At 38.1% G+C, this 27,639-nt stretch overlaps 2 protein-coding genes and 1 pseudogene across 2 annotated transcripts; 2 read left to right on the forward strand and 1 right to left on the reverse strand.

Moving 5' to 3' along the window:
- Positions 1 to 479: 479 nt before the first annotated feature.
- Positions 480 to 1,637, reverse strand: LOC129406015 (olfactory receptor 1052-like; annotated as a pseudogene).
- A 12,915-nt stretch (positions 1,638 to 14,552) lies between these two features.
- LOC101548463 (olfactory receptor 8J3-like) lies at positions 14,553 to 15,497 on the forward strand. Its single transcript, XM_004622292.2, has one exon. It carries the CDS (start codon positions 14,553 to 14,555, stop codon positions 15,495 to 15,497), a length of 945 nt encoding a protein of 314 aa, XP_004622349.2.
- Positions 15,498 to 20,833: 5,336 nt separating this feature from the next.
- Positions 20,834 to 27,328, forward strand: LOC129406016 (olfactory receptor 8K3-like). Its single transcript, XM_055143756.1, has 3 exons — positions 20,834 to 20,938; positions 23,957 to 24,032; positions 26,805 to 27,328. The coding sequence occupies exons 1-3, from the start codon at positions 20,834 to 20,836 to the stop codon at positions 27,326 to 27,328; spliced, it is 705 nt and encodes a 234-aa protein (XP_054999731.1).
- The last annotated feature ends 311 nt before the right edge of the window (positions 27,329 to 27,639 follow it).

Here is a 27,639-nt window from a genome sequence, read left to right on the forward strand (position 1 = left end):
AATATATATAATTGATTTAGGGCATGCCACATAGTTGCCCAAGCATGCTAGGATTGATCATTGAGTACAAAAGCTGGAGTAAACCCTGAGCAATCTTCATATGACAAGAAAGACTAGTGTCACTATAACTGTCACTGTCATTCTGTTGCTCATTGATTTGCTCGAGCTGGCACTAGTAATGTCTCCATCTTTTGATTTGTTATTACTGTTTTTGGCATATAGGATATGCAATGGGTAGCTTGCCAGGCTCTGCGCTGCAGGTGAGATCCTCTCGGTAGCTTGCCAGACTCTACAAGAGGGGCAGAGAAATTATACCCACGCCAGTCATGTGCAAGGCAAATGGCCTGCCGCTGTGCTATCGCTCCAGACCAGAAGACTACTAGAGTGAGAGATTTATATGATCCTTAGAAGTGCCAACTTTCATGGAATTTTTGAAAGAGAGAACCAAGTGGTGGAATGTTGTAAGATTTAAAAGGGTCTTAAAATTTGCAGGAAAGATGTCTCATTTCTATTGCCCTTTTCACAGCATCCTTTACCTCTTTGTTTCTCAGACTGTAAATCAGTGGGTTTAGCATGGGAATCACGAGTGTATAGAACACAGCAACAACCTTCTCCTGTTCTACTGAATACTGGGAGCTTGGTTGAATGTAACCGAAGCTTAAGGTGCCATAAAATAGGGACACTACAGTCAGGTGAGAGGCGCAGGGGGAGAAGGCTTTCTTCCTGCCTGATGCAGAGCGGATCCTCAGGATAGCAAAAACAATAAACACGTAAGAAATGATCACAACCCCCCCCCCAAAAAAAAAAAGTTAACGGGGCCAGAGCGATAGCTCAGCGGGTAGGGCGTTTGCCTTGCACGCGGCCGACCCGGGTTCGATCCCCGGCATCCCATATGGTCCCCCAAGCACTGCCAGGAGTAATTCCTGAGTGCAAAGCCAGGAGTAACCCCTGAGCATTGCTTGGTGTGACCCAAAAAGGAAAAAAAAAAGAAATGATCACAACCAAGTAGGTAGCCATGGCAATAACTCCGGAGAATGTTAAGAGTAACAGCTCATTCATGGAAGTATCTGAACATGACAGTTTCAGGAGTGAGGGAATATCACAGAAAAAGTGATTGACAACATTCAGCCTACAGAAGGACAAGTGACTCAAGCTTATTGTGTGAACTTATGAATTCATTGTCCCACCTACCCACGATCCAATCATCAGTCCTACACAGGTCTTCTTAGACATGGCTACGGTATAAAGCAAAGGATTATCAATAGCCATAAAACAGTCATAGGCCATCACCAATAGCAGGAAGCCTTCCGTCATAACAAACATTTCAAAACACAAATGCTGCATGATACAAGCAGTGAAAGAAATGGTTCCCTTTACAACCATGAGCTTAATCAGTGTCTTGGGTGCAATTGTGGATGAGTAGCAGGCATCTACCGGGAGAGGCAACTCAAAAAAATGTACGTGGGAGTGTGGAGCTTGGGAGTGATTCGGATTATGAAGATCATGCCCAGATTTCCCACCAAAGTGACCATATAAATTACCAAGAACAACAGAAACAGCCAAACTTTCAATTCATCCTAATCTGTCAATCACAAGAGGATGAACTCAGTAACGACAGTCAAATTCTCTTCAGCCATTTGTTTCTTTCAATAGAATCTATTGGAATAAAAAAATAGAGTGAAATTTATTAGTGGAAACAAAATATAAACAATACAGAATTTGAGGAGCACAGTGCTTTGCTTTGAATCTGAGATTTGTAATCAATAAAATTTTCAAGTAGATCTGATTCTCTCTCATTTTCTTCCCAGAAAATACTCAGGAAACAATTTTATGGAATGATGCTTCTTTTTTTTGTTTGTTTTGTTTCATGCTTCTTACTTTGCTTTGGTTTTGGTTTTTGGCCACCCCGGTGATACTCAGGGGTTACTCCTGGCTCTTCACTAAGGAATTACTCTTGGAGGTTCTCAGAGGACCACATGGTATGCCCAGATCAAACCCAGATCAGTCATGTGCAAGGAAAGCACCTTATTCTCTGTACTATTAGTCCAGCCCCTGATGCTTTCATTTTGAATAAGTGTATCTGAGGTTATATATGTAAAAAATAATTTGTCTTTACCAGCTTCAGTCTGAATCAATGACTACTGTTGTCTACTTCAATAGCAAGGTGAATTTAACATGAATAAATACTAATGACAATTGAAATTCATAAAATGTATATTATATTATTGGAAAATTAGAGTGTTAATTAGTAAAATTGTCTTCTGAGAATGTTCTTTTTCAGTGCAATCATTGAATTAACAAGTCTTTAAAATTATATTAATTTTGAAGCTATACAAAGAATTATCCAAAAGTATATCTTTATAGACATCAAAGTGGCCACAGCTAGGATATATAATGAACGTTCAGGTACCTACAGTGATGGCAAATAAACACATCAAAGAATCTAGCCTTTGTGACCATCAGCAGCTTTGACCACACCCAATACTAAAACCCAGACAACAGAAACCTGCCTCTGGCATGACACCTATTTCTTGTGCCAGATTGTTGCTCCAAGAAATGACCCAATAACCATCGGGAGCCACACTACAAGTCTTATCTCTGATAATGAAAGCATATAAATGCCATATGTTTGCCATAGAAACACCAAATTGATAAAAAAATTTTTTGTTGAGATGCTTAATAATTTTAGTACATTAAATGGAAAAACTAGCCCAGGATACTCACCAAATACTTTGATACATCACATTCTTCAGGCTATAATAAATATTTTAAATATATGAGGCTCTTTTATTTATTCAAAACCACAATAATGTATATTCTAATCTTCGAAATTTTTAGGAGCTTGTTTTCTGTCTTCATGAGTTGATTGTCATTTCAGAAGAAATGAGAAACACATAGCAATTATTCTTGCTTATTTATAGTGTATATCATTTATTTCAAATAAAACCTTCACTTCAACAAAGATGAGAAGGTAGGAATATATTAATCCTTCGCTTTAATTTGTATAATTTAACAATTGGTTTGTGAAATTCAGGTCATTACTTATAAACAAACCTTCTTAAATATCACTGTCACTGTCATTGTCATCACATTGTTCATCAATTTGCTCGAGCTTCAACAGTAACATCTCTATTTTGAGACGTGTTACTGTTTTTGGCATACCACAGGTACCTTGCCAGGCTCTGCTCTGCAGGTGAGATATTCATTTTTGGAATAATTCATATCATGTTTAAAGATTACCACTGTTCAGTGTGGGGTCCCGTCCTGTCCCGCAGGGAGGACCCAGAAAATAGTAAGTTTATTTCAAAACTACTTATTTATGCATCTATACTACACATGCTGTTTTCTGCAACTTTCAGAATAGTCACCAAAAATTTACAATTATAAAAACTAACTTATGAACTGTTGTAAAGCAAAATTTTTAATTAGTATGTTTAAAGAAATTGAAAATTAAATTCACCCAAATATAAAGCTAAAAAATTTAGCAGCAAAATATAATGGTGCCATTGTTAATTGAATTATATTATATGAAAGTACCAACTGAGCTTATTTGTTTCTTTTTTTTTTAATTTAAATTTTATTGAATCACCATGTGGAGGGTAACATAGTTCTCAAGATTATGTCAGTTATACAGTACTCAAACACCCTTCCCTTCACCCGTGCCCATATTCCATCACCAACCACCCCATTATACCTCCCGCCCCCTCCCGCCCCCCTAGTCCCCGCCCTTGTAAGTGATAAGTTTCACTTCGTTTACGCTTTATCTTGGTTACAGTCCATGTTTCAACACATAACTCACTATTGTTGCTAGGGTTTCCCCCAAAAAAGAAAAGACAGTCCCACTGTCAAGGAAGCATTTGATGGCTCTCCATTGCTGAGAATGTAGAGATATTAAGTCCCGCTGTTTGTTACATAACTTTTCTATTTTTTTCCCCCCTCGTCCCGCGCCACCGAGATCACGCCTGTTTAGTAATCACCACGCTGCCTGACACAGGGAAAACAACCCAAAAAAGATGGTTATTTCTCATCATCAGCCGGCGTGGGGCTCTGGCTTAGTTGATAGTCTGGTAGAATGTCTGCAAGCAGTTTCTGGAACCAAAAGTAATATGCTGGTATTGGCCCCGGATCAAGATTCCACCAGCGTCCCGCTGTTCCAAGTACATAATAATTTATTCCCTTGTGTCCCATTCCCACGCCACCAGGTCCGTGTCAGCTTAATGGACATCATACTATGGTTGACGCCACGCCGCGTTTCTTCCCGAGAAAGAAGGATATTTCTTCTCAGCTGGCGTGGGGATATGGCTTAGTTCAGTCTATAGAGATGGCTACCACTTTGGTAGCCTTCAATATTTCAGCAAAAGACTTATTATTCTTGTTAGGATTTCCCACCAAAGTCCGACCCGTTAAAAGGGAACCATTACATATTGGTGATGATTAAATGACAATAGGTTGCGCGGCCATGGCAGCGGCCTCGCGGCTTTGAATTTCTGTATAAAGTCCAGGGAAAGTACAGCCAGAAATTACACGTCGCTACAAACTTTAACCCTATTATGGTCCCCCCAAAGTCCAACCCATTACAAAAGAACCATTTCATATTGCTGATGATTAGATGACATTAGGCTGCCGCGGCCGCGCAGTTTTGGGTTTCTATATAAAGTCCAGGGAAAATTCTGCCTAAAATTCTATCGCTACAATCTTTTACCCTTTAACAAAAAACTTAGTACTATTGTTTGGAGTTTCCCCCCACGTTAAGCCCTGCCAAAAAGGAACATTTACACGTTGCTGACAATCAAGAGATATTAGGTTTTGGATTTCTATATGAAGTCCAGGGAAAATTCTTTTGGTAATTGCATCACTCGCTGGCAGCGCCTGGGCCAGAAGCTCCGAGCACACAGTTTGGAGGCATTTTGGGGGCGCCGCTCGTGTCCAAAGTGGTTCAGTTGCCTCCGGGGTCGATCTCGCGCGGGGCCGGAAAGGAGCGTCCCCACATGGCTCTGTGCTTAAATGTTGGCCGGCACAGGGCGGATCTGGAAGTCCCGCCCATCGGCCTTCCTGGACTTCCTGTATAGTCTAAAAACCGGATATTGCCTCGCTGCATTCAAAAAGAAAGAGTTGAGAGAGAAAAGACCATACCCTGCCGGCAACACCTGGGCCAGAAGCTCCGAGCACACAGTTTGGAGGCATTTTTGGGGCGCCGCTCGTGTCCAAAGTGGTTCAGTTGCCTTCGGGGTCGATCTCGCGCGCGGGGCCGGAAAGGCTATTTGTTTCTGTATTATTTTTATTTATTTATTTTATTTTTTATTAGAGAATCACTGTGATTTACAGTTACAAACTTATGAACTTTTGTGTTTACCAACTGAGCTCATTTGATATCTAAAATTCAGAGAGGCACGGCTGATATTGTGGCCACACAACCTCATATCTCTTCATTCTTAGCAATGGAAAACAAATTATCAAATGCTTCCTTTCCAGCAGGTCTAACTTTAGGGGGAAACTCCAAACAATAATAGTGAGTTTTCTGTTGAAATATTGAATGTAATCAAAGTAAAGAGAAAGTAAAATGAAATTTATCAGCTACAGAGGCGGGGTGGAAGGCTGAGGGTGTGGGGGTGTGGGCGGGAAGTTTACTGTGGTTCTTGGTAGTGGAATATGTGCACTGGTGAAGGAATGGGTTTTGAGCATTGTGTAACTGATACTGAAGCCTGAAAGCTTTGTAACTTTCCACATGGTTATTCAATTTAAAAAAATAAAAATTAAGGGGACCGGAGCAATAGCACAGCGGATAGGGTGTTTGCCTTGCGTGCGGCTGACCCGGGTTCGATCCCCAGCATCCCATATGGTCCTCCAAGCACTGCTAGGAGTAATTCCTGAGTGCAAAGCCAAGAGTAACCCCTCAGCATCACTGGCTGTGACCCAAAAAGCAAATATGTATATAAAATATAAAAAGTAAAAAATAAAAGTAAATAAAACTCAGAGAGGATTATGTCCTATTTCAAAATATTTAATAGCCCGTAGAAAAAACATGGAAAGTATCATGCTAAGTGAAATGAGTCAGAAAGAGAGAGACAGACATAGAAAGATTGCACTCATCTGTGGAATATAGAATAACAGAGTAGGAGACTAACACCCAAGAATAGTAGAAATAAGTATCAGGAGGTTGACTCCATGGTTTGGAGGCTAGCTTCACATTCTGGGAAGAGGGCAACTCAGAAAAGGGATCACCAAGTATAATGCGGTAGGAGGCCATGCGGGGGAGGGTGATGGGGACTGAATGTGGACTAGAGACTGAACACAGCAGCCACTCAACACCGTTATTGCAAACTACAACAGCTAATTAGAGAGAGAGAACAGAAGGGAATACCCTGCCACAGTGGCAGGGTGGGGTGGGGGTAGATGGGATTGGGGAGGGTGGGAGGGATGCTGGGTTTACTGATAGTGGAGAATGGGCAATGGTGAAGGGATGGGTTCTCGAACTTTGTATGAGGGAAACATGAGCACAAAAATATATAAATCTGTAACTGTACCCTCATGGTGGTACACTAATTAAAAATAAATAGATTTAAAAAATAGAATAGCTAGGAAATACTAAATACCAGGTATAATATAGAATGATTTTATAAAAGAAAATTTTAAAAAATAAAGGTTTTTTTTGGGGCTGGAGAGATAGCACAGCGGGTAGGGCGTTTGCCTTGCACGCGGCCGACCCGGGTTCAAATCCCAGCATCCCATATGGTCCCCTGAGCACGGCCAGGGGTGATTCCTGAGTGCATAGCCAGGAGTAACCCCTGTGCATCGCCAGGTGTGACCCAAAAAGCAAAAAAAAAAAAAAAAAAAAAAAAAAAAAAAAAAAAAAAGGTTTTTTTTTTTTGCAAGACAAAAAATAATTAATTAATTAAAAAAAGAATGCTTATGTCTCTCTATACTTCTCTTAGGAATGAAACCAACTGAAATTTTTCAGAAACTCAAAATAATTGATACCAAAAAGACAGATATTTTTAGATAAATTCAGATTTTTAAAATATCAAGTAACTAATGAGAAACAAACTTGGAACAAAAAATCTACTTTTACATCTTTTGATTTCAAAGGGGGTAAAATTGAAAGCAATATATATGTAGATGTGTGTTTGTATGTGTGCATCCATGTGTTTTTTATTTTTGTTCTTATGAGCTCAAAATCCCTGTATTTCAGATACTGATTATACTAATATAAAAAAACAACAGAATTACATTCTGAATCACATTCGGCTTCTCAAGGGACTTTCTCGACGGATCCCAATGGAACTGGTTTTCTCTAAGTGATATGATATGGAAAATGAATGTCACAACGAGGAGAAGAAGGCAGAGCCCAGTGGAAGAAAATAACAAGAAGACACAGAGACAACTCTATGGATTACATGTCAAGGGCCTGCTTTACTTCCACTGTACCACAGTCCTCCAAGCTCGACAAATCCAGAACAAATCAAGTATTTGGACAAATCAAATATTTCCTTAAGCATCACAGGGTGTGATCAAAACAAAAGATATATTAATTGCAAATCCTATTTATATCAGATAAAATTTTGATCTTCCTGAGATTATTTTGCATCAAATAGGAAAACTGCTTCTGGGCTCAAGTCCCAATTTAAAATCATAATTCTTATTATGCAAGACAGTCTTAAAAAATCAATCATAAAAATATTTGTAACATTGGAAAACAACATTTTTAAGACAAAGAATCCATTTCTAATTCATGAATTAATTTTGTGAAAGTAATATAAGAAAAAATGAAAATAAAATGAAAAAACTGAAAAACCTGTGGATGTTCTATTTTTAACCATTTAATTTTTAATTTTTTTTTATTGAATCACCATGAGGTACAGTTACAAACTTACAAACTTTAGTGATTACGTTTCAGTCATACAATGATCAAGTACCCATCCCTCCACCAGTGCCCATTCTCCATCACCTATGTTCCTGGGATCCCTCCCACCATCCCCGCCTCTATGGCAGGCACATTCCCTTTTACTCTCTCCTTTTGGATGTTATGGTTTGCAATACAGGCAGTAAGTGGCCATCATGTTTGGTCCATAGTCTATTTTCAGCACGAAGTAGACTATATTTCCCATGTGAAATCTGTGACCCAGGTGAAATACCCAGGAGCCATGGAAGCATTTGGAAATACATCATCTGTAGAAGAAGTGAAAACAAGTTCAAAAACTTTAAGGAACGTTTTTCTAGGCTGCCTTGAATGATCAGAACCATTCATGAGTAATATTTCTTGAGATCATGTAGAACTCATTGAGTTCAAAGTACTGGATCTAAACATATTCTTCGAAGTTTATATGAGAGAAAATCAAGCATGAGAAATTAGATTGCACATTATTGTACATCACCTAATAACTTAATTTCTTGCATTAATATTATGAAATTTTCATCTGGGTGACAGAGCTTATTCTCACAGGTGTCCAACCATGCTGACCTCCAGATGCCTCTCTCTTTTGTTTAATTGGACTGACACTGGTGGCAAAACCATGTATCACCCCTTTGAACACTGCTAGGAATGGTAACTCAGTACAGAGCCAAAATATGCAGTCTTGAATATGAAGACTGGGTTCAACAGATTTCTTAAAAAATTGTTCTGTAATACCAACATTGGACTGGAGCTATAGCACGGCAGGTAGGACATTTGCCTTGCATCGACCAACCCGGATTTGACTCCTCCACCCCCGTCTCGGAGAGCCCAGGAAGCTACCAAGAGAATCCTGCACTCACAGCAGAACATGGCAAGCTTCCAGTGGTGTATTCGATATACTCTTATACTGTTACAAAAACAGTAACAACAAGTCTCACAATAGAGACCTAATTGGTGTCCACTTGAGCAAATCCATGAACAATTGGACAACAAAGCTACAGTGCTGGCACCAACATACCAATATTATTTTAGAGCTCTGTAAGTAAGTGAAGAGGTGGTTAAGATGTCAGACATATCAACAAAAAGAAGAATAAAAACTGTATGATTCTATTGATTGATTCCAAAAAACTTTTTATGAATTCAACATCAATTTATGATAAAAGTGCTCAGTAAATGGTGGATAAATGGAATGTTCCTTAATATAAAACCAATTATAAAAAAATCCCCACAGCTGACATCATACTTATTAATGAAAAAGAAGAAGCCTTCTCCCTGAGATCAGATATAAGGCAGAGACATACTCTTTTACCACTACTGTTTAATGCAATCTTGGAAATATTCATCAATGAAATTAGACAAGAAAAAACTCAACCAGATTCATATTGTAACAGAAGAAGCCAAACTACCATTATATGCAGATGACATGTTTATATGTATAGAAGACTTTACATAATTCACTAAAAAACTCTTTGAAACGATAAACTATCAGAAAATGTAGCAGGCTACAAAATCAATACACAAAATACAAGTTACATTCCCATATACAAATAATAAAGCAGAATAGTGAGAGATCAAAATCAACTCCACTTAAAGTAGTACCCCAAACAGCAAATATCTAGGAATCAACTGAACAAAGGATGTTAAAAATCTATACCTAGAAAGCTGTAAGTTACTGATGAACTAAAAAGAGGAGAACAACAGCCAATGGAAGAATATTCCATATTGATAGACTGGAACGCTATAGCACTGTACTCCCGTTGTTCATCGATTTGCTTGAGAGGGCACCGATAACATCTCCACTGTGAGATTTGTTGTGACTCTTTTTGGCATATTGATTACACCACGGGGAGCTTGCCAGGCTCTGCTGTGCGGGCAGAATTGTCTCTGTAGTTTGCCAGGCTCTCTGAGAGGGATGGAGGAATCAAACCGAGGTCGGCTTAGTGCAAGGCAAACGCCCTACTCTCTGTGCTATCACTTCAACCCATTTGATAGACTAGAGATATTAATATCAAAATGAGTACTCAATAGAGATTTATTGCAATTCCCATCAAAATCCCTATCATATTCTTCAAGAACTTAGAATAAACACAAGTAAAATATTTATAGAAGCATAAAAACTCACGAATAGCTAATGTTATCATGGAGGGAAAAATTGAGAGTATTACACATTAAAGTATATACAGATACTTTATACTCATAATAATTTAAATAGCGTGGTATTCTAATAGAAAGAATGATAGATCAATAGATCAGAAATGAGGTCCTAGTGATAAATCTACTAGGTATATGGGCAGGTAATATACGATAAAGGATTTTCATGTATGGAGTGGAGTAAGGAAAGCTTCTTCAACAAATGGTGCCTGAAAAACTGGAAACCACTTGTAAAAAAATTGAAACTGTAACAATATCTTACACCACACACACACACATACACATACACACACAAATTGAGTCAAAGTGTACAAAAGACCTGGAGATTAGACTATAAAATATGTTGAGGCTGAACACTCCAAGATCTGGACATCAAAGGTGCCTTCAGTGACCTGATTCGATTGGAATAGATCGTCATCATCATCATAATCATCATCATCATCATCATCATAATCCCGTTGATTGTCAAATTTCTTGAGCAGTCTTAGTAAAGCAGTAACATCTTCATTTGTCCTAGCCCTGAGATTTTAGAACATTCTCTTTACTCATCATTCCCAACAATGCCGCATTGGAGTCTCTTTCAGGTCAGGGGAATGAGACCAGCATTGTTACTGTTTTTTGGCATATGAATACACCAATGGGATTTTTGAGGCTCATCCATGTGGGCAGGAATCTCTAGGTAGCTTACCCGGTTCTCCCAGAGGGAGAAGTAGGCTATAAAAAGAGGCCTCACAATTCCAGAATCTTGGTTTTAAGTCTATCGATGTTGGCTGTTGGTTGGATTACATGGCGCTGGGGGCAGTCCCTGGATGTTACCTCCTAGCTGCAGGAAAATGGGAAATCTGGGCTGAAGAGGCCCAATACCAATCCGAGTGGCTTGGATGACTCAGCCCGGGTCCCACACACCTGGTTTCCTCTCCCGGTTCCTTCATGCTTGAGGCTCGTCCGAAAGTGTGGAGAGGGGCCTTGAGCATGACTGTGGCTAGGCTCCAGGGGTCTTTAGCCATGGAAGCTCTGCTCGGGGTGGGGAGGGAAGCTGTAGCCCACCTGCTCCAAGGGTCCCCAGGGAAGATAGCCAGGTACACAGGCAAGAGACCCTCTGGAATAGATAATACTAACAAAAATAGCCAGTGGGTCTATATGAAATGTCCCATGTTTCTCACTGGCAAAAGAAATTCAGCCTGAAATTAAAAGATTGGGAAAAAATGTTAACACCTCATACAAGACTAAGATTGCAAAATCTATAGAGTATTCACAAAGCTCAGTAACAGCAACAACAACAAAAACAGCCAACTCCATAAGAATGGTAAAGAGGAGACAGAGAGATAGTGCATTCATCTTGAAAAGGCCAATCTTGTGAACAAGGCCAATCCCATATGCTCACAAACAAGACATACAGATGGTCAATGAGCATATTAAAGTGCTTATAAATTAGTTCCAGATAAAAATAAGTCAAAATGATAATAAGGTATCAGCCCATACCCGTGATAGTTTTTTTTCAAATTTCACTGCAAAACTACTCCTGTTGATTTCTTCAATAGTCCACAGTTGCTATAAACAATTTTTAAATGTAAATCAGTCACTTAGATAGACAAACATAAATTACTGTGTCTCTTATCTGTCATTCATAAAAATTCACTGATAAATGCACCACCAGTCATAGAGAATACTCAAGAGGCTAGTTAAACTCCTAAATAAAAATCTTGTTGAGAAACCATCCCCAGATGGCATCTTCCCTAAAGATATAGTGGGGAGGGGGGAATTATGTATCCTAGAATCACCTGTGTTTACAGACTTATAAAAGCCCATCAAATCATATTGCCATAGTCATAGAAATTCCACTGAGAACATGAGATTAGATTCTCTGCTAAGGTAAGTAGAAAATACATCTTATTTTTGTTTAATAGTCCTAAATTTCTGAAGCTATCCCTAAAATGAGCCATCTCACTTTTATTTTGAAAGGCATTGAATATATTTTACCAACTAATTCAGGGATTTAACAAACGTTTCTTCCAAGATGCAATCTTAGAAATAGATCATCATTTCCGAGTATCATTTTGAGGGAATACTTTTATATATGATTAGTTTTCATATTTCCAAACAAGAACAGAAGTCAGTATGTGTTATATTCTTAAATAATTTTATGATCAAATTAAGTTTTATTTCTATAATATAATTTGAAAACATTATTTTTCACAGGTTGACTTGAGTAACAAAACTATATATATACAATGACCCGAAATGCAAATTATGCTCTTATTTGAAAACAAACCTTCTCAGGAAATGTATTCATCCAATTTGATAACACAAATGTCTATATAAATTTATGATATGCCATTATAGCAATAATGAGACATGTTTATATAAACTGTTTATATTTAATAAAAGAACTTCCGCAATATGTTAGTTGATAAGATCTCAAGAAAAACTGCATATTAGACACTCTTCAAGGAGATATAAAAATTTAGAAAGTTCAAGACACTGGATTTCTTATATGATAGGGCAAAACTTTATAACACATGGATAGAGGAAATAAAGTTCATGGATCAAATGACATTTCCTAATTAACATGAAATGACCTGAAAAAGATAAGTTAAAAAAAATTAGTCTTAGCACCATTGTCTTATAATTTTACATCCAAAGAAAATTATAAGTACATGGAAACCTCAAGTACATGGAATTCTTAGTACATGAATTTAAATTACCTATAAAATACCTATAAAGTACCTATTAAAGTACCTGTAACAAACTTTTTAGGCTATTAGTTATTAGACTTCAAAATGGGATGATAATTTAAAGACAACTCACCTATATTTTTACCTTTCCAGTTTTCACTAGCAATATTCCCAAGAAGATATTAAATATCTGGAGTTTAATCACAAAGATATTTATAGCTCCCAATTCAAGTTTGTTAGCCTACTTTCATTCTACATTCTTTTTCAGTTTCTGATTCCATGGAGTCAAGGCTGCCTATGTAGAAATCTTTCAGATAGCAAACCTCCCATGTGTCTCATTTACTCAATAACATAATTTGAAAAACGTCAATATAAATTAAAACAGAGATTTACAGGCCTGGTAGAAGAGTGTGACCAGAAGACTTATGGATGTATCTCTAGAATATATTGAAAAACAAGGCTGAAACGCTTTTCAATTATTCTCAAAATAGCTTAGAAATCATGTATTCATCAAAAAGCATTAATAACTTTCATTTTTCTACCAGATAATGAGAGTACATGACATGAAGATAAAGAGGATATAATAGCCAATGAATATACTAATGAATAGTTGAACTTTGGAAACCAAAGAAGGTAATTATTAGAATAGAAATATATATTATATACATATTTATGAAAATATGTATTTATGTATGCTTATACTTGAAAATATGTAATTTGGAAAAACATGTACTAAGAAGTTTTGTGAGAAACATTTAGGATTTGGACAAATTTTTATTTATGCTATTCCTTAAAAATTTATTATTGCAATTTCTAAGGAAGTCTACCACTAGTAGCACACTAGATTTCAGTAGCACTGTGGGGCAGTTGCTGGGAGAAGTGGATCTTGGGTCTCATCCAGTGTTGTTCAGGCTCATACCTGGGTTTGTGTCCAGAAATGATCCCTGCTGTACTCCAGAAATCACACAGGTCAGAGATTAAAGAAGAATAGAGACTATATGCAAAGCAAATGTCTTGATCCCTATGTAATTTCTATGGTTCAAAAGGTGTGATCTTAAATAACTTGAGTGAAATCATTTTACCAGGTTATCATTTTGCATGTTCTGGGTAAATTTCCTAACTGCACATACTGCAAATCTCATTGATCTTACTCACATATTTTATTTCCAGAATTTATGATTATTATTGTTATTATTATATGAGTAACAACAAATCTGACAATGGAGACCTCACTGGTCCCCACTCGAGCAAATCGATGAGCAATGGGATGACAGTGATACAGGGATGCAGTGATTTTCATTTGAACTGATGTTCTTATAAGATAAGGAAGAAGTAATTTACTTGAAGCTAGAACATTACTTGGGGGGGAAAAATCAGCCAACAATCTCTTGGTAAATAAATAACCATCATACAAAGAAGTCAAGAAAAAGAATGATGTTTGATGTCAGAAATACTTACCAAAGATAGGCATTTTTGTTTGCTGCTCCAATTTTTATTCTGTCCTTTATTCTGCCTCACTACAGAAAATTTTCTGTTTTATTCTACTTTATTGTTTCTTATGGTATGACACAATAGAAAATCATGTCTTTTCTTGAAATAGTAATTATTGTGTCAGGGAGATAAATCAAAGGGATGGAGGACATGCTTTGAAGAAAACTCTTATAAAGACTTTAAAAAAGATATATTAAATCCACTACCTTGTGTTTAATAAATGAGTTCTACTAGATTTCAGGGAATACAACTCATAAACGGTCATTGTCATCCAATGGGGTGATTAGAAAAGTTTGTGAACACAGTCCCTTTGTTCTACAACAGATGAACTTCCAAATGCTCCGATGGCTCCTGGAAACTTCACCTGGGTCACAGAGTTCATCCTCGCCGGTGTCTCCCACCGTCCAGACCTTCAGGTTCCTCTCTTCTTCGCTTTCCTGCTCATCTATGGGATGACGCTGGCAGGGAACATGGGCATCATCATCCTCACCAGCGTGGACTCCCGACTTCACACCCCCATGTACTTTTTCCTCCGGCATCTGGCTATCATCAATCTCGGAAACTCTACTGTCATTGCCCCTAAAATGCTGATCAATTTCTTGGTAAAGAAGAAGACTGTGTCCTACTATGAATGTGTTATCCAACTCGGAATGTTTGGGGTATTCCTTGTGTCTGAGGTTTGCATGTTAGCTGTGATGGCCTATGACCGCTATGTGGCCATTTGCAATCCTCTACTCTACTTAGTGGTGGTATCACGACGAAAATGCTACCTTCTAGTATCTCTTACATACTTATATGCTGTTGTCACTTCTTTTGTGTGTGCATATGGCATATCCTCTATGGCTTATTGTTCTTCCAATGTAATCAATCACTTTTATTGTGATAGTGTCCCTCTGTTAGCACTTTCTTGCTCTGACACCTCCTCTACAGAAACGTTGATTTTTATATTGGCAGGGACTGATTTGATGTTGTCCATGATTATAGTTGTAGTTTCTTATTTCAACATTGCTTTGTCCATTGTCAGGATGCGGTCAGCAGAAGGAAGGAAAAAGGCCTTTTCTACTTGTGCTTCACACATCACGGCAGTCACAATTTTCTATGGGACGCTATTGTTTATGTACTTACAGCCTCAGACTACACACTCACTAGACACTGATAAAATGGCTTCTGTGTTTTATACACTGATAATCCCCATGCTAAATCCAGTGATCTATAGCATGAGGAATAAGGATGTGAAGGATGCCTTCAGAAGATTTGTGAAAAAATTATGTTCTTTTAAATCACGGTAATTTTAAAATGCAGTACTTCAATTTTTATAAATGGCTATTAAGCTGCCATTACCTTAAGAGAAAGGAGGGGAGCATAAGATGTTTGCTTATATGTTTCCGTGTACTCCAAGGCATTAAAGGAGGCTAACATTTGACGAACAGTGAATCAACAACTTTACTGAGCTATTGGTAATATATTAATCTAGGAACACACCTTGACTTATTTACTTTGCCAAGCATTCTCTTGGGGAAGGAAGGCTGGAATGAGAGCACAACAAGTAAGATGTTTGCGTTGCATGCGGCTGACCAGGTGCATCCGTCCTATCAAAGAGCCTGGCAGACTATCAAGAGGATCTGCCCACATGGAAGACCCTGTCAAGCTACCCTTGGCATATTCAATATGCCAAAATCAGTAACACGTCTCACAATGGAGATGCTACTGGTGCCCACAATGAACAAATCGATGAAAAATGGTATGACAGTGCTACAGTGCTAAAAATCTAACCAAATAAAGATGTTCTAGTATGTGTATGGTAATTATTGTGGTCTTTGATTTTTAATTGTTATTTTTTTAAAACTAAATCACCATGTGGAATGTAAAAAAGCTTTTAGGCATAAGTCTCAGTTACACAATTCTCAAACACCCATCCCTTCACCAGTGCACATATTCCACCACCAAGAACCACAGTAAACCTTCCCCCCATCCACCCTACCTCCCCAGCCTCCCACCCCTCCTGTGTAGCTGATAAATTTCACTTAACTTTCTCTTTACTTTGATTACATTCAAACAAAAAACTCACTATTATTGTTTTGAGTTCCCCCTGCCCAGAGTCGTATCTCCTGGAAAAGAAGCATTTGATAACTTGTTTTCCATTGCTGAGAATGAAGATATCTGATGTTGTGTGGCCACAATAGCGGCTGCGAGGTTTTGGATTTCTGTATTTTAGTATTTTCGTATCTAAGCCCGGAGGAATTTCTGCCAGAAGTTGCATTATTGCTAGCTCGTACCTCTCTGCAAATTTATGTTCCACGTATGAGTGCAATCTTTCTATATCTGTCTCTTTCTTTCTGACTCATTTCACTCAACATGATACTTTTCATGTTGATCCACTAATATGCAAATTTCATGACTTCATGTTTTCTAACAGTTGCACAGTATTCCATTGTATAGATGTACCAAAGTTTCTTTAACCAGTCATCTGTTTTTGGGTACTCCGGTTTTTCCAGATTGTGGCTATTTTAAACAGTGTTGTTATGAACATAGAAGTGCAAATATCATTTCTACTATACCATTTTGCCTCTCTGGAGTATATTCCCAGGAGTGGTATTGCTTGGTCAAATGGGAGCTCAATTTCTAAGTTTTTGAGAATCGCCCATATTGTTTTCCAAAAGGGCTGACCAAGTCGGCATTCCCACCAGCAGTGAAGAAGAGTCCCTTTCTCCACACATCTGTGCCAACATTGGTAGCTTTTGTTTTTTGGGATGTGGGCCAGTCTCTGTGGTGTGAAATGGTTTCTCATTGTTGTTTTGTTCTGCATCTCTCTGATGATTAGTGATGTCAAGCATTTTCTCATGTGCCTCTCAGCCATTTGGATTTCTTCTTCGGGGAAGTTTCTGTTCATTTCATCACCCCATTTTTTGATTGGGTTGGAAGTTTTCTTCTTGCGGAGTTCAACCAGTGACTTGTATATCCTTGATATCAACCCCTTATCGGATGGGTATTGGGTAAATATCCTTTCCCATTCTGTAAGCTATCTTTGTACTTTGGTCACTGGATCTTTTGAGGTACAGAAGCTTCTTAGTTTAAGGTAGTCCCATTTATCTATTTCTGTTTTCCCTTGTTGGGCCAGTGGCATGTCAGCTTTGAATATACTGTTGGCTACAATGTCGTGGAGGGTTTTGCCGACCTTGTCTTCAGTGTACCTTAGGGATTCTGGTCTGATGTTGAGGTCTTTAATCCATTTTGATCTGACTTCTGTACATAGTGGTAGTTGGAGATCTGAGTCCATTTTTTTGCATATAGCTGTCCAGTTTTGCCAGCACAATTTCTTAAACATGCTTTCCTTGCTTCACATCACATTTCTTGCTCCCTTATCAAAGACTAGATGATCATATATTTGGGGTGGTGTGTCAGACTATTCAACCCTGTTCCATTGGTCTGCAGCTCTGCCTTTGTTCCAGTACCATGCAGTTTTAATTACAACCACTTTATAGTAGAGTTTGATGTTGGGGAGGTTGATTCCTCCCATTTTCTTTTTCTCAAGAATTGCTTTAGCTATTCGTGGGGGCTTATTGTTCCATATGAATTTAAGGAGTGCTTTCTCCATTTCATTGAGAATGTCAAAGGCATCCTTATTGAGATCGCATTGAATTTGTACAATGCTTTGGGGAGTATTGCCATTTAGATAATGTTAATTTGTCCAATCCATGAGCAGGGAATATCTTTCCATTTCCTCATGTCCTCTTTTATTTCCTGAAGTAGCATTTTGTAGTTTTCATTATACAAGTCCTTTACCTCCTTAGTTAAGTTGATTTCAAGGTATTTGATTGTTTGAGGCACAATTCTGAATGGGATTGCTTTTATCATGTCATTTTATTCTCTCTCATTATTTGCGTATAGGAAAGTCATGGACTTTTGGGTGTTGATTTTATAGCCTGCAACTTTACTATACAAGTCTATTGTTTCTAAGAGTTTCTTGGTAGAGGTTTTAGGGTTCTCTATGTATAGTATCATATCATCTGCAAATAGTAGAGTTTTATTTCTTCCTTTCCTACCTGAATGCCCTTAATACCTTTTTCTTGCCTAACCTCTATTGCAATTACTTCAGTACTATATTGAACAGGAGAGGAGAGAATGGGCATCCTTGTCTCATCCCTGATCTCAGAGGGAAGGCTCTTACTATTTCCCCATTGAGGATGATGGTTGCTGTAGGCTTGTAGTAGATGGCTTTGACTATATTGAGGAAAGTCCCTCTATACCCATTTTGGTTAGAGTTTTCATTATGAATGGGTGCTGGATCTTGTCAAATGCTTTCTCTGCATCTATTGATATGATCATATGGTTCTTATCTTTTCTTTTGTTGATATGATGGATTATATCGATTGATTTCCAAATGTTAAACCATCCTTGCATCCCCAGGATGAATCCCACTTGGTCATGGTGTATGATCTTTTTGATGAGATGTTGAATTCTGTTTGCTAATATTTTGTTGAGAATCTTTGCATCCGTATTCATCAGGGATATTGGCTTTTTTTTTGGTGTCTTTGTTTGCTTTTAGTATTAGGGAGATAAGATTCTCATAGAAACTCTTTGGGAGGGTTTCTGTTTTTTCAGTTTCCTGGAAAAACTTGAGAAGAAGTGGCAACAAGTCCTCTTTAAATGTTTGGAAGAATTCGCTAGTGAATCTATCTAGACCTGGGCTTTTGTTTTTGGGAAGATTTTTTATTACAGTTTCAATTTCCTTGATATTAATAGGACTGCTCAGGTATTCCTGGTCTTCTTGATTCAGCCTTGGGAGATTGTAGGAATCCAGGAATGTATCCATTTCTACTAGGTTCTCTTGTTTCATGGCATACAGCTTTTCAAAGTAGTCTCTGATACTTTTTTGAATTTCTTTGGTTTTTGTTGTGATGTCCCCCTTTTCACTTCTGATTCTGTTTATAAGGGTTCTCTCTCTCTCTTTCTTTGTGAGTCTTGCAAATGGTTTATCAATCTTGTTTACTTTCTCGAAGAACCAGCTCTTGGATTCATTGATCTTTCGGATTGTCTTTTGGTTTTCCATGTCATTGATTTCTGCCCTAAGTTTTATTGTATCTTTTCTTCTGCCTGGTTTGGGCTCCTTTTTGTTGGTCCTTTTCTAAGGTCTTAAGCGGTGAAGTCAAGTTATTTATGTGGGCCGTTTCTTTCTTCCTGAGGAATGCTTGCAGAGCTATAAATTTTCCCCTTAACACAGCTTTATCTGTGTCCCACAGGTTCTGGTATCTCACGTCTTCATTCTCATTTGTTTCCATGTACCTTTTGATTTCTTCCTTGATTTCCTACCTATTCCACTCATTGTTCAACATCAAATTTTTCAATTTCTAGGAGTTGATTTGTTTTTTTGCGTCTATGGGTGATTAACTTCTATCTTCAGTGCGTTATGGTCTGAACAGATAGCTGATACAATGTCTATCTTCCTGATTCTGTTGAAGATTGTGTGTGGCCCAACATATGATCTATTCTGGAAAATGTTGCATGTGCACTGGAAAAGAATGTGTATTCCCGTTTTGGGGGTATAAAGCTCTGTATAGATCAATTAGCCCTATCTCTTCTATTTCTTCCTTCAAAGCCAGTATTTTCTTGGTGGGTTTTAATCTTCTTTATCTATCCAGAAGTGATAAGGCAGTGTTGAAGTCTCCAATTACTATTGTGTTGCTCTATATGTCCTTCTTAAGGTCTGTTAACAGTTGTTGTAGGAATTTGGCTGGTCCCTCATTGGGTGTGTACACATTTAAGAGTGTGATTTCTTCCTGCTGTAAATATCCCTGGATTATTAAAAAATGGCCTTCCCTATCCTTTCAAATCTTTTTCAACCTGAAATCTATGTTGTCCGACACTTGTAAGGCCAGCCCAGCTTTTTTGAGAGTTGTTTGCTTGCAGGATTGTTTTCCCTCCTTTGATTTTGAGTCTGTATTTGTTCTGGCTACTCAGATGCGTTTCTTGTAGGCAGTAAAATGTTGGGTTCAGTCTCTGAATCCATTTTGCCACTCTGTGTCTCTTAATTGGTGAATTTAGACCATTGACATTAAGAGACATATGGTTACGGGATTTTGCACCATTTTCTGTAAGGGTGTGTTGTGCTTGTAGGGGTTCTTCTTGTCTTACAATAGCCCCTTTAGTGCTTATTCTAGTTTCTTTTTTGAGTTTATGAAGTTGCTGAGCTGTTGTTTATCCCCCAAATAGTGTATCATTCCTTAAAGTTTGAATGAGAGTTTAGCCAGATAAAGTATTCTTGGTGAATTGTTCATTTCATTGAGTTTTTTCACTATATCCCACCACTGCCTTTGGACTTGGAGGGCTTCCTCTGATAGGTCTGCTGTGAATCTAAGGGGTACTCCTTTGTATGCGATTTCCTTCTTCGACCTTGCTGCTTGCAGTATTGTGTCTCTCTCCATGACGTCCATCATTATAACTATCATATGTCTTGGGGTTTTTCTGTTAGAGTCTCTTTTATTTGGCACCCTTTGGGCGCCTTGAATCTGGACCCTGAGCACCCCAGCTGAAAAGAGGCCACGCCCACTATGCCTAGGCCATGCCTCCTGATGAATAGGCCATGCCACTTTCCCCACAATAGCACACACCTGTGCTGGGAGAGAGAATGGCTGCGGTGCTTGGGGGCGGCCTGCGGCCACAAGGGCAGCAGTCGAAGGCGGGGGAAGGCTGGGATGTTCAGGGTCCGAGGATCAGGCAGGGACTCGGAAGGGTGGGTCGAGGGGACGTCCTTTAATTGTTATTTTTAATTGTTTTTTTTCATTTTTAATTATTTTGAGTAAATCAATGAACACCGGTTTGACAGTGCTACAGTTGTAAAGTCTAACCAAGATATTCTACTATGTGTATGGTAATTACTGTGGCCCTTGATATTTAATTGTTATTTCAATCGGTTCTTAGGCAAACATAGAAATCAAAACCTGGGTCCAGAAAGACAGTACAGGGGTTAAGGTAAATGTCTTGAAACTGGTTGATGTGGTTTGATCCCTTGCACAACATTTTCCCCAGCATCTCTGAGCACTACCAGGAGTAATTCCTGAATGCCTGTGAAATTCTTAGCACCACAGAGTCTGTGATATACTGGGCCTTCACATTCAACTATTGCTCTGGGAACCCCTGAGTACCAGTTGGGAAAGCCAAGAAACAAGCAAACAGACAAAAAACACCACAACTACTTAGCAATAGATTGACTAATTTTATTCATGCAGAGCATACACACTATTAAACGAGTGTATTGTGATTATGAGCTCTACACATGCTCCAATCTTCTTTTATAAGGATTTTCCCACTTCTGGAACACTGAAGATCACTGTAAGGATCTGCCATTAGCAAGAACAAGCTACTTGCATGCTATTAAGTGACCTGACCCGACAGCCGGGTTACATGCCTGGAACTGAAGGGCCTATTCAGGAAGTCCAATTACTGTTGTCTTCACAAATTATTGGAAGGAAAATTGAAGATGGTTTCTTGAGTGCACAAACTTTATCTTAGGTGGATTCTCTTTAGTATCACTGTATCACTGTCATTCCGTTGCTCATCGATTTTCTTGAGCAACACCAGTCTCTATTGTGAGACAAATTATTACTGTTATTGTCATAGCGAATATGGCATGGGTAGCTTGCCAGGATCTCCCATGTGGGCGATATACTCTCAGTAGCTTGCTGGGCTCTCAGGAGGGGTGGAGGAATCTAGCCAGGGTCGGCCACGTGCAAGGCAAATGGCCTACCTTCTTTAGTATCATTGCAACTCTAGTCTCTTTAGTATAAGAGATTTAATCAGTTACCTTGACCTTTCCTCTTTCCCCAAAAAACTAGCATTACACCCCATTAATGTAGATTGAGGGATCACTTAAAATGTATAAACAACGTTCTTCCAACAATACTAAGCAATGATGATTAGAAGCCAAAATAATGAATCTCTAACATATTAGTCATTAACCAAATTCCACCTTAGTCTTTGTTGTATGCAAACTGAAACCAAATCTGCATAAAAATAGTTTTGCAGTAAAGATCTGATGGTTTTCCTGAAAATTTCTTTTCCATAAGTTTCTTTTTTCAATTAAATTTTAAAATGCTACCCATTTTCAATTTCTCCATCCCTCTCAGAGAGCCCAGGATGGAATTATTTCCTATCTGAATAATTTTTTGAGAGGAAATAAAACTTGATATTCTGACTAACAATTTTACCCAGAGAATCAACAACAAACAAAAGGAGTAGATATTATTGAAAATGACAAACCCTTGACCTTAGATAATAAAATCGAGATTTTTAAGCCCAGGAGGTAGGAGGAGAAGGGAAGGAAAAAATAGCTGGGTTAGAAATAACAGAAGGGGGGTTAGAGAGATAGTTCAGTGGATAGGGTGGTTGCCGTGCATACAGCTGACTCAGGTTCGACTCCCAAGACTCCACATGGTGCCCTGAGTCCACCAAGATTGACCTTGGAGTAGAGAACCAGGAATAAGTCCTGAGCAGGAGAGGTTTGCACATTTCAGTGCTGGGAGGTATAGTAAGTAATTAAAGATTAATTTTATTATTAGCAACTTTAATAATAACATTTAAGTATATTAGCTAAACTACAAAATTGGATCTTAAAAAGAGTCCTTAGAAATGCTGGGAGCCAGCGGTTCAGATAAAATAAATTAATCCAGATCCCAAAATGGCTACATCACTCAGAGACTCCAGAGACACAGAACTCTTTGGGGACAGGTTGGTGCTGCCAGGGTTGAGGCATTGTGGAGTATAGAGGAGAAAACTAGATTAAGATTTAAGTTAATCAAGAGGAAAAAATTATGAACCTAATGCAAATGCAAGCAACTCAAGTCACTTGCTGGAACATAGAATGTGTTATCAAAATAATTACAAACAGTGCGTCTGCCTACCTGCACCCGCTAGGCTCTCAGATCCTATAAGGATAATTAGGAAATTGTTTTATATCTCCTCAGAGGGAGTCTCAAAGGGTGAAAAGAATGCATAAATTGCTCCTGCTGAGCTGAGGTCTGAAGTACATGGGGAAACCAAGACCGAAATTTCAATTTGGTAAACAGAATCTCTAAGCAGTGCTATGTTATCAACATACTCCAGTAGCTTGGGTGACATTTGCAAAGTAACTCTTTTATTCTATGGCAAATCTTGGTATCACTCTAGGATTTCTGTCTCACTTTTGTGTACATTCTGCTCATGAGCAGATTAGAACTTTTCTCTTACTTCAGGTTTATTTTTGAAATATTTTCTTAAATGAAAAAAAAAAGATTTTTGAAATGCCTTAACCTTTTACTTTTATAATTTTACTTGCTTAACATATATGTAAATACATATGTCTATATATACATATATATATGATGTCCCATAAAATATGTATCATGGATACTTAGATATTTAATGAGAAATACAGGTCAGGGGACAAACAGAGAGAAAAAAAGGTGAGATGCTTGCCTTGCAGGTGACCTAGCAGAGTTAGATTTCCAGCTTTGCATATGATCCCCTGAGCACTAGGAGGAGTGACCCAAACATAGAGGCATTAAAACCCTCAAGCACAGCCAGGTCTGGCCCAAAAAAAAATAGGGTGAAAACTGAAAGCAAAATATAAAGGAACCAGGACTGAAAAAAATATGTATGATAATTAGTAAGGTGAAGTTATTCTTTTTTCCTGATAATGATATTCACCTGAACCTTTAGAGTCCAGTAAATACACTAGGTATTTACACTAGGTATTTACAATTGCCTTCTAAAGTTTGCACATAATAAATATTTGATTCCATTTATAACTTATTTTGATAACTTGATTTTTACAAAGGTAGTTTCCTGTATGTTCTGAGATGGGAAAAGCAAATTTGGAGTCTGGGAGATTTTAAAGACCCAGGTTTGTGAAAGAATAAACTCTATAGCATGTTAAAGTTTTAGAGTAATTTATCACAAAGCATACATAACTTCCCAGGGTACAGGTTTTCAAACTAATTTGCCAACTTCCACTCCACTTATTTTTTTGCCATTTTGGGTCACACCCGGTGATGTGCAGATGTTACTCCTGGTTCTGCTGTAAGGAATGACCCCTGGCAATACTTAGGGGACCATGAGATGCCAGAGATAAAACCCTAGTTGGCTGTGTGCAAGGTGAATGCCTTCTCCACTATACTATCGCTCTGGCCCCAACTTCCCCCTTTTCAATAGGAAAATTTGCTCATCAGCTCACCTGGGAATCTATGTTCTTTTAGTTAAAAAAAAAAAATAGAGCTCCTTCATCCCCACTTAAAAGCAGTTTGATGTTTTTTATAGTCTAACAATGTTGATATAAACTTCTCTACTTTCTTAAATTCTATGAACTCAGTACTTAACTTTTTTTTATCTTTGATTGCTTGTCACAGCAGTTAAAGATCTATCTTTCTACTTACTCCAGTGATGTGATTTAAAATAATTTTGATAACAATAGCTTAATATTTCTAGGATAAGGGACAGGATATATTCTTAGAATCTTGCTTCATATAAGCTATGTTTTTTTTTAAAGAATGCATTTAATCTGAATATTTTTATGCCTTAATTTGGTAACAGGTACATTTTACTACCTTATTTCCTAGAACACACATTCACAGGAAACACCTACCATTTTCTGTGTACTCAAATTTAGTCTATTTTTTTATTTTATATACATGTATGTGTATATATATTTTAAACTATACAATATGCATATTGAAAACCTTCACCAAATTTTAAACTACTAATTTTAGTAGCTCTCTTCTAACTCAATCTATTCTGTATTGTTTTGAGTTGTTGTCTTCTATGGATTATTCATATAAATTCCTATTATATTTGTAAATACCCACTTTAAGTGCAATATTATAATGTATGCATGTATATATTTTAACATATTAAAAATTTCTTGGTACTCAGGAGGTTGACTCCATGGCTTCGAGGCTGGCCTCACATTCCGGGGAAAGGTCAACTCAGAGAAGCGATCACCAACTACATTGTAGTCGAAGGCCATGTGGGGGAATGGAGTTGCGGGCTGAATGAGGGCTAGAGACTGAACACAGCGGCCACTCAACACCTTTATTGCAAACCACAACAGCTAATTAGAGAGAGAAAACAGAAGGGAATGCCTTGCCACAGTGGTAGGGTGGGGTGGGGGGGAGATGGGATTGGGGAGGGTGGGAGGGACACCGGGTTTACGGGTGGTGGAGAATGGGCACTGGTGAAGGGATGGGTTCCCAAACTTTGTATGAGGGAAGTATAAGCACAAAAGTGTATAAATCTGTAACTGTACCCTCACGGTGATTCTCTAATTAAAAATAAATAAATTAATAAAAAAAAATTTCTTGGTACATATCAGTTATAGTAAAAATAAATCCAGGAAGAAAATATACTTTGGTTATCCTATACTGAAAGACATGAAAAGTATTTTAAGTGAAATATGAGTAAAACAATCTAAAAGGATAATACTGTTGTTCCAGGTTCAGTCTTAAGAATCAGATCAATGACCAAATAATTATTGAATCCACTCAAAAATAAATTGCAGACTTCTTTTTCTTGTTTCCAACTTGCATATGTCTCTGAGGAAATATGCATGTTAATATGCATATATGATGCATATAAATTATGCATGCTCTATTTACGGGAGGTGCATGTGTTATAGAGAGATGGAATTACAAATTATTAAATTTAAATTTGTTTTAAAATCTTTTATATGTAAATATCATATTTTATAGAGAAAAATTCTTAATTATTGGAGGTGGTGTCTCTCTTCAGAATATTTGTTATTTATGACCTCAATGGACAAACACAACCTCACAGGGCTGAAGGAATTCATCCTCCTGGGAATCACAGACCGCCCAGAGCTGCAGGCTCCCCTATTTGTGCTCTTCCTTGTCATCTACATGATATCATTGGTGGGCAACTGTAAAAAATTAAAGCACGCTGACGGGCATGTGCACTTGCAGGCTCTCCGGGCAGCTCTGTCTCACCGCCCATGTTCGGTGCTCTGGAACCACTGTGTGTGGCTGTTGGTCAAGGGCAGGCGACGGAAGGAAGAAAGCCAAACTGGTTGCTCTATCAGTTTATTTTCTCTCTCTGCTACTCTCCCGCTATGAATCTCTCTCTGGATCTGTGGATCTCGCCCCCAACCCACTCTTACAGCCTAGTTGAATACCCCCAGCATGAGGGGTTAGGGGCATACACATAGGTGTGGTCACAATCAATAGGGGTAAGGTTCCTTTCCCTCAAGGGATGCTACTCCTAGGACTGATTCTCTTTCAGCAGGAGGATCCACCAAAGGGCGAGTCCCATGAGTGTGTTTCTCTTCTCCTCATCCAGCAAACATATAAGCATAATATTAATCATTTTGTATGGACACAATAAAAAATGCATTATAGCTTATAGAATTGCTCTCCTGGGGCCATCTTGATCTCAGACTACAGTGCTCAGGCCAGATCAATCTTTCTCTCCCTAGCAGGGTCCTAGTCTCATCATTACTTTTGGATCATGATAGCATTTGTCCATGACCAAGCTCTTAACTTATAGTTAAGAATTAGGCACTTTGGCCAGGCCCATCTCGATGCCAGGGTAGCACATAACTCACCACTTGCCCTGGATCTGTCTGGTGCTGTTGGCAATTCCCTATCTCTACAGCACCTGCATTTTGATTCTAATCACAGTAAAGCTTTTTAATTTATCCTTTTGCAATTATGTTGTCAATCATTTCTACTGTGACAATCTGCATGTGTTAACATTGGTCTGCTCAAATACACAAGAAGTTGAGTTCCTGATACTGATTTTCTCTGCCTTTAATTTGGTTTTCACTCTTCTAGTAGTCGTTGTGTCATACCTGCTCATCCTCATTGCCATCCTCAGGATGAAGTCAGCTGAGGGGAGACACAAAGCTTTTTTCACCTGTGGATCCCACCTGACAGTGGTCACTGTGTTTTATGGGACTTTGATATTTATGTATGTGAACCCCAAGTCCAGCCACTCCTTTGACACTGATAAAATGGCCTCTATATTTTACACCCTCATTATCCCCATGCTGAATCCCTTGATCTATAGCTTGAGGAACAAGGATATAAAATGTGCACTGCAAAAGATGTGGACAAAAGTATGCAATATCTTTTCTTGAAGATCACTGTTCTATTTTATTTCTGTAAATTGTATATAATCTTCAAACCATGATGCATGTAACTTCATAAATAAAATTATAGACATATAATTTCAACATATGTCTAGAAAATACCTTGTATATACCCTTAATTTTTCAAAGTTCTATAGATACATAACTGGAAAACCAAAATAATCTGTTATTCTGTGGGACAAAATTATATATAAAAATGATTACAAAATTAGTGTTATTAGTGAATGCCTAAGGACACTGGATATATAGTCCATCAAAGCCACAGTAGATGGGGTCTTTTATGTCAAGTGAGAAATAAT

This window comes from Sorex araneus, chromosome 6 (genome assembly GCF_027595985.1).
Source record: "Sorex araneus isolate mSorAra2 chromosome 6, mSorAra2.pri, whole genome shotgun sequence".
NCBI lineage: Eukaryota > Metazoa > Chordata > Mammalia > Eulipotyphla > Soricidae > Sorex > Sorex araneus.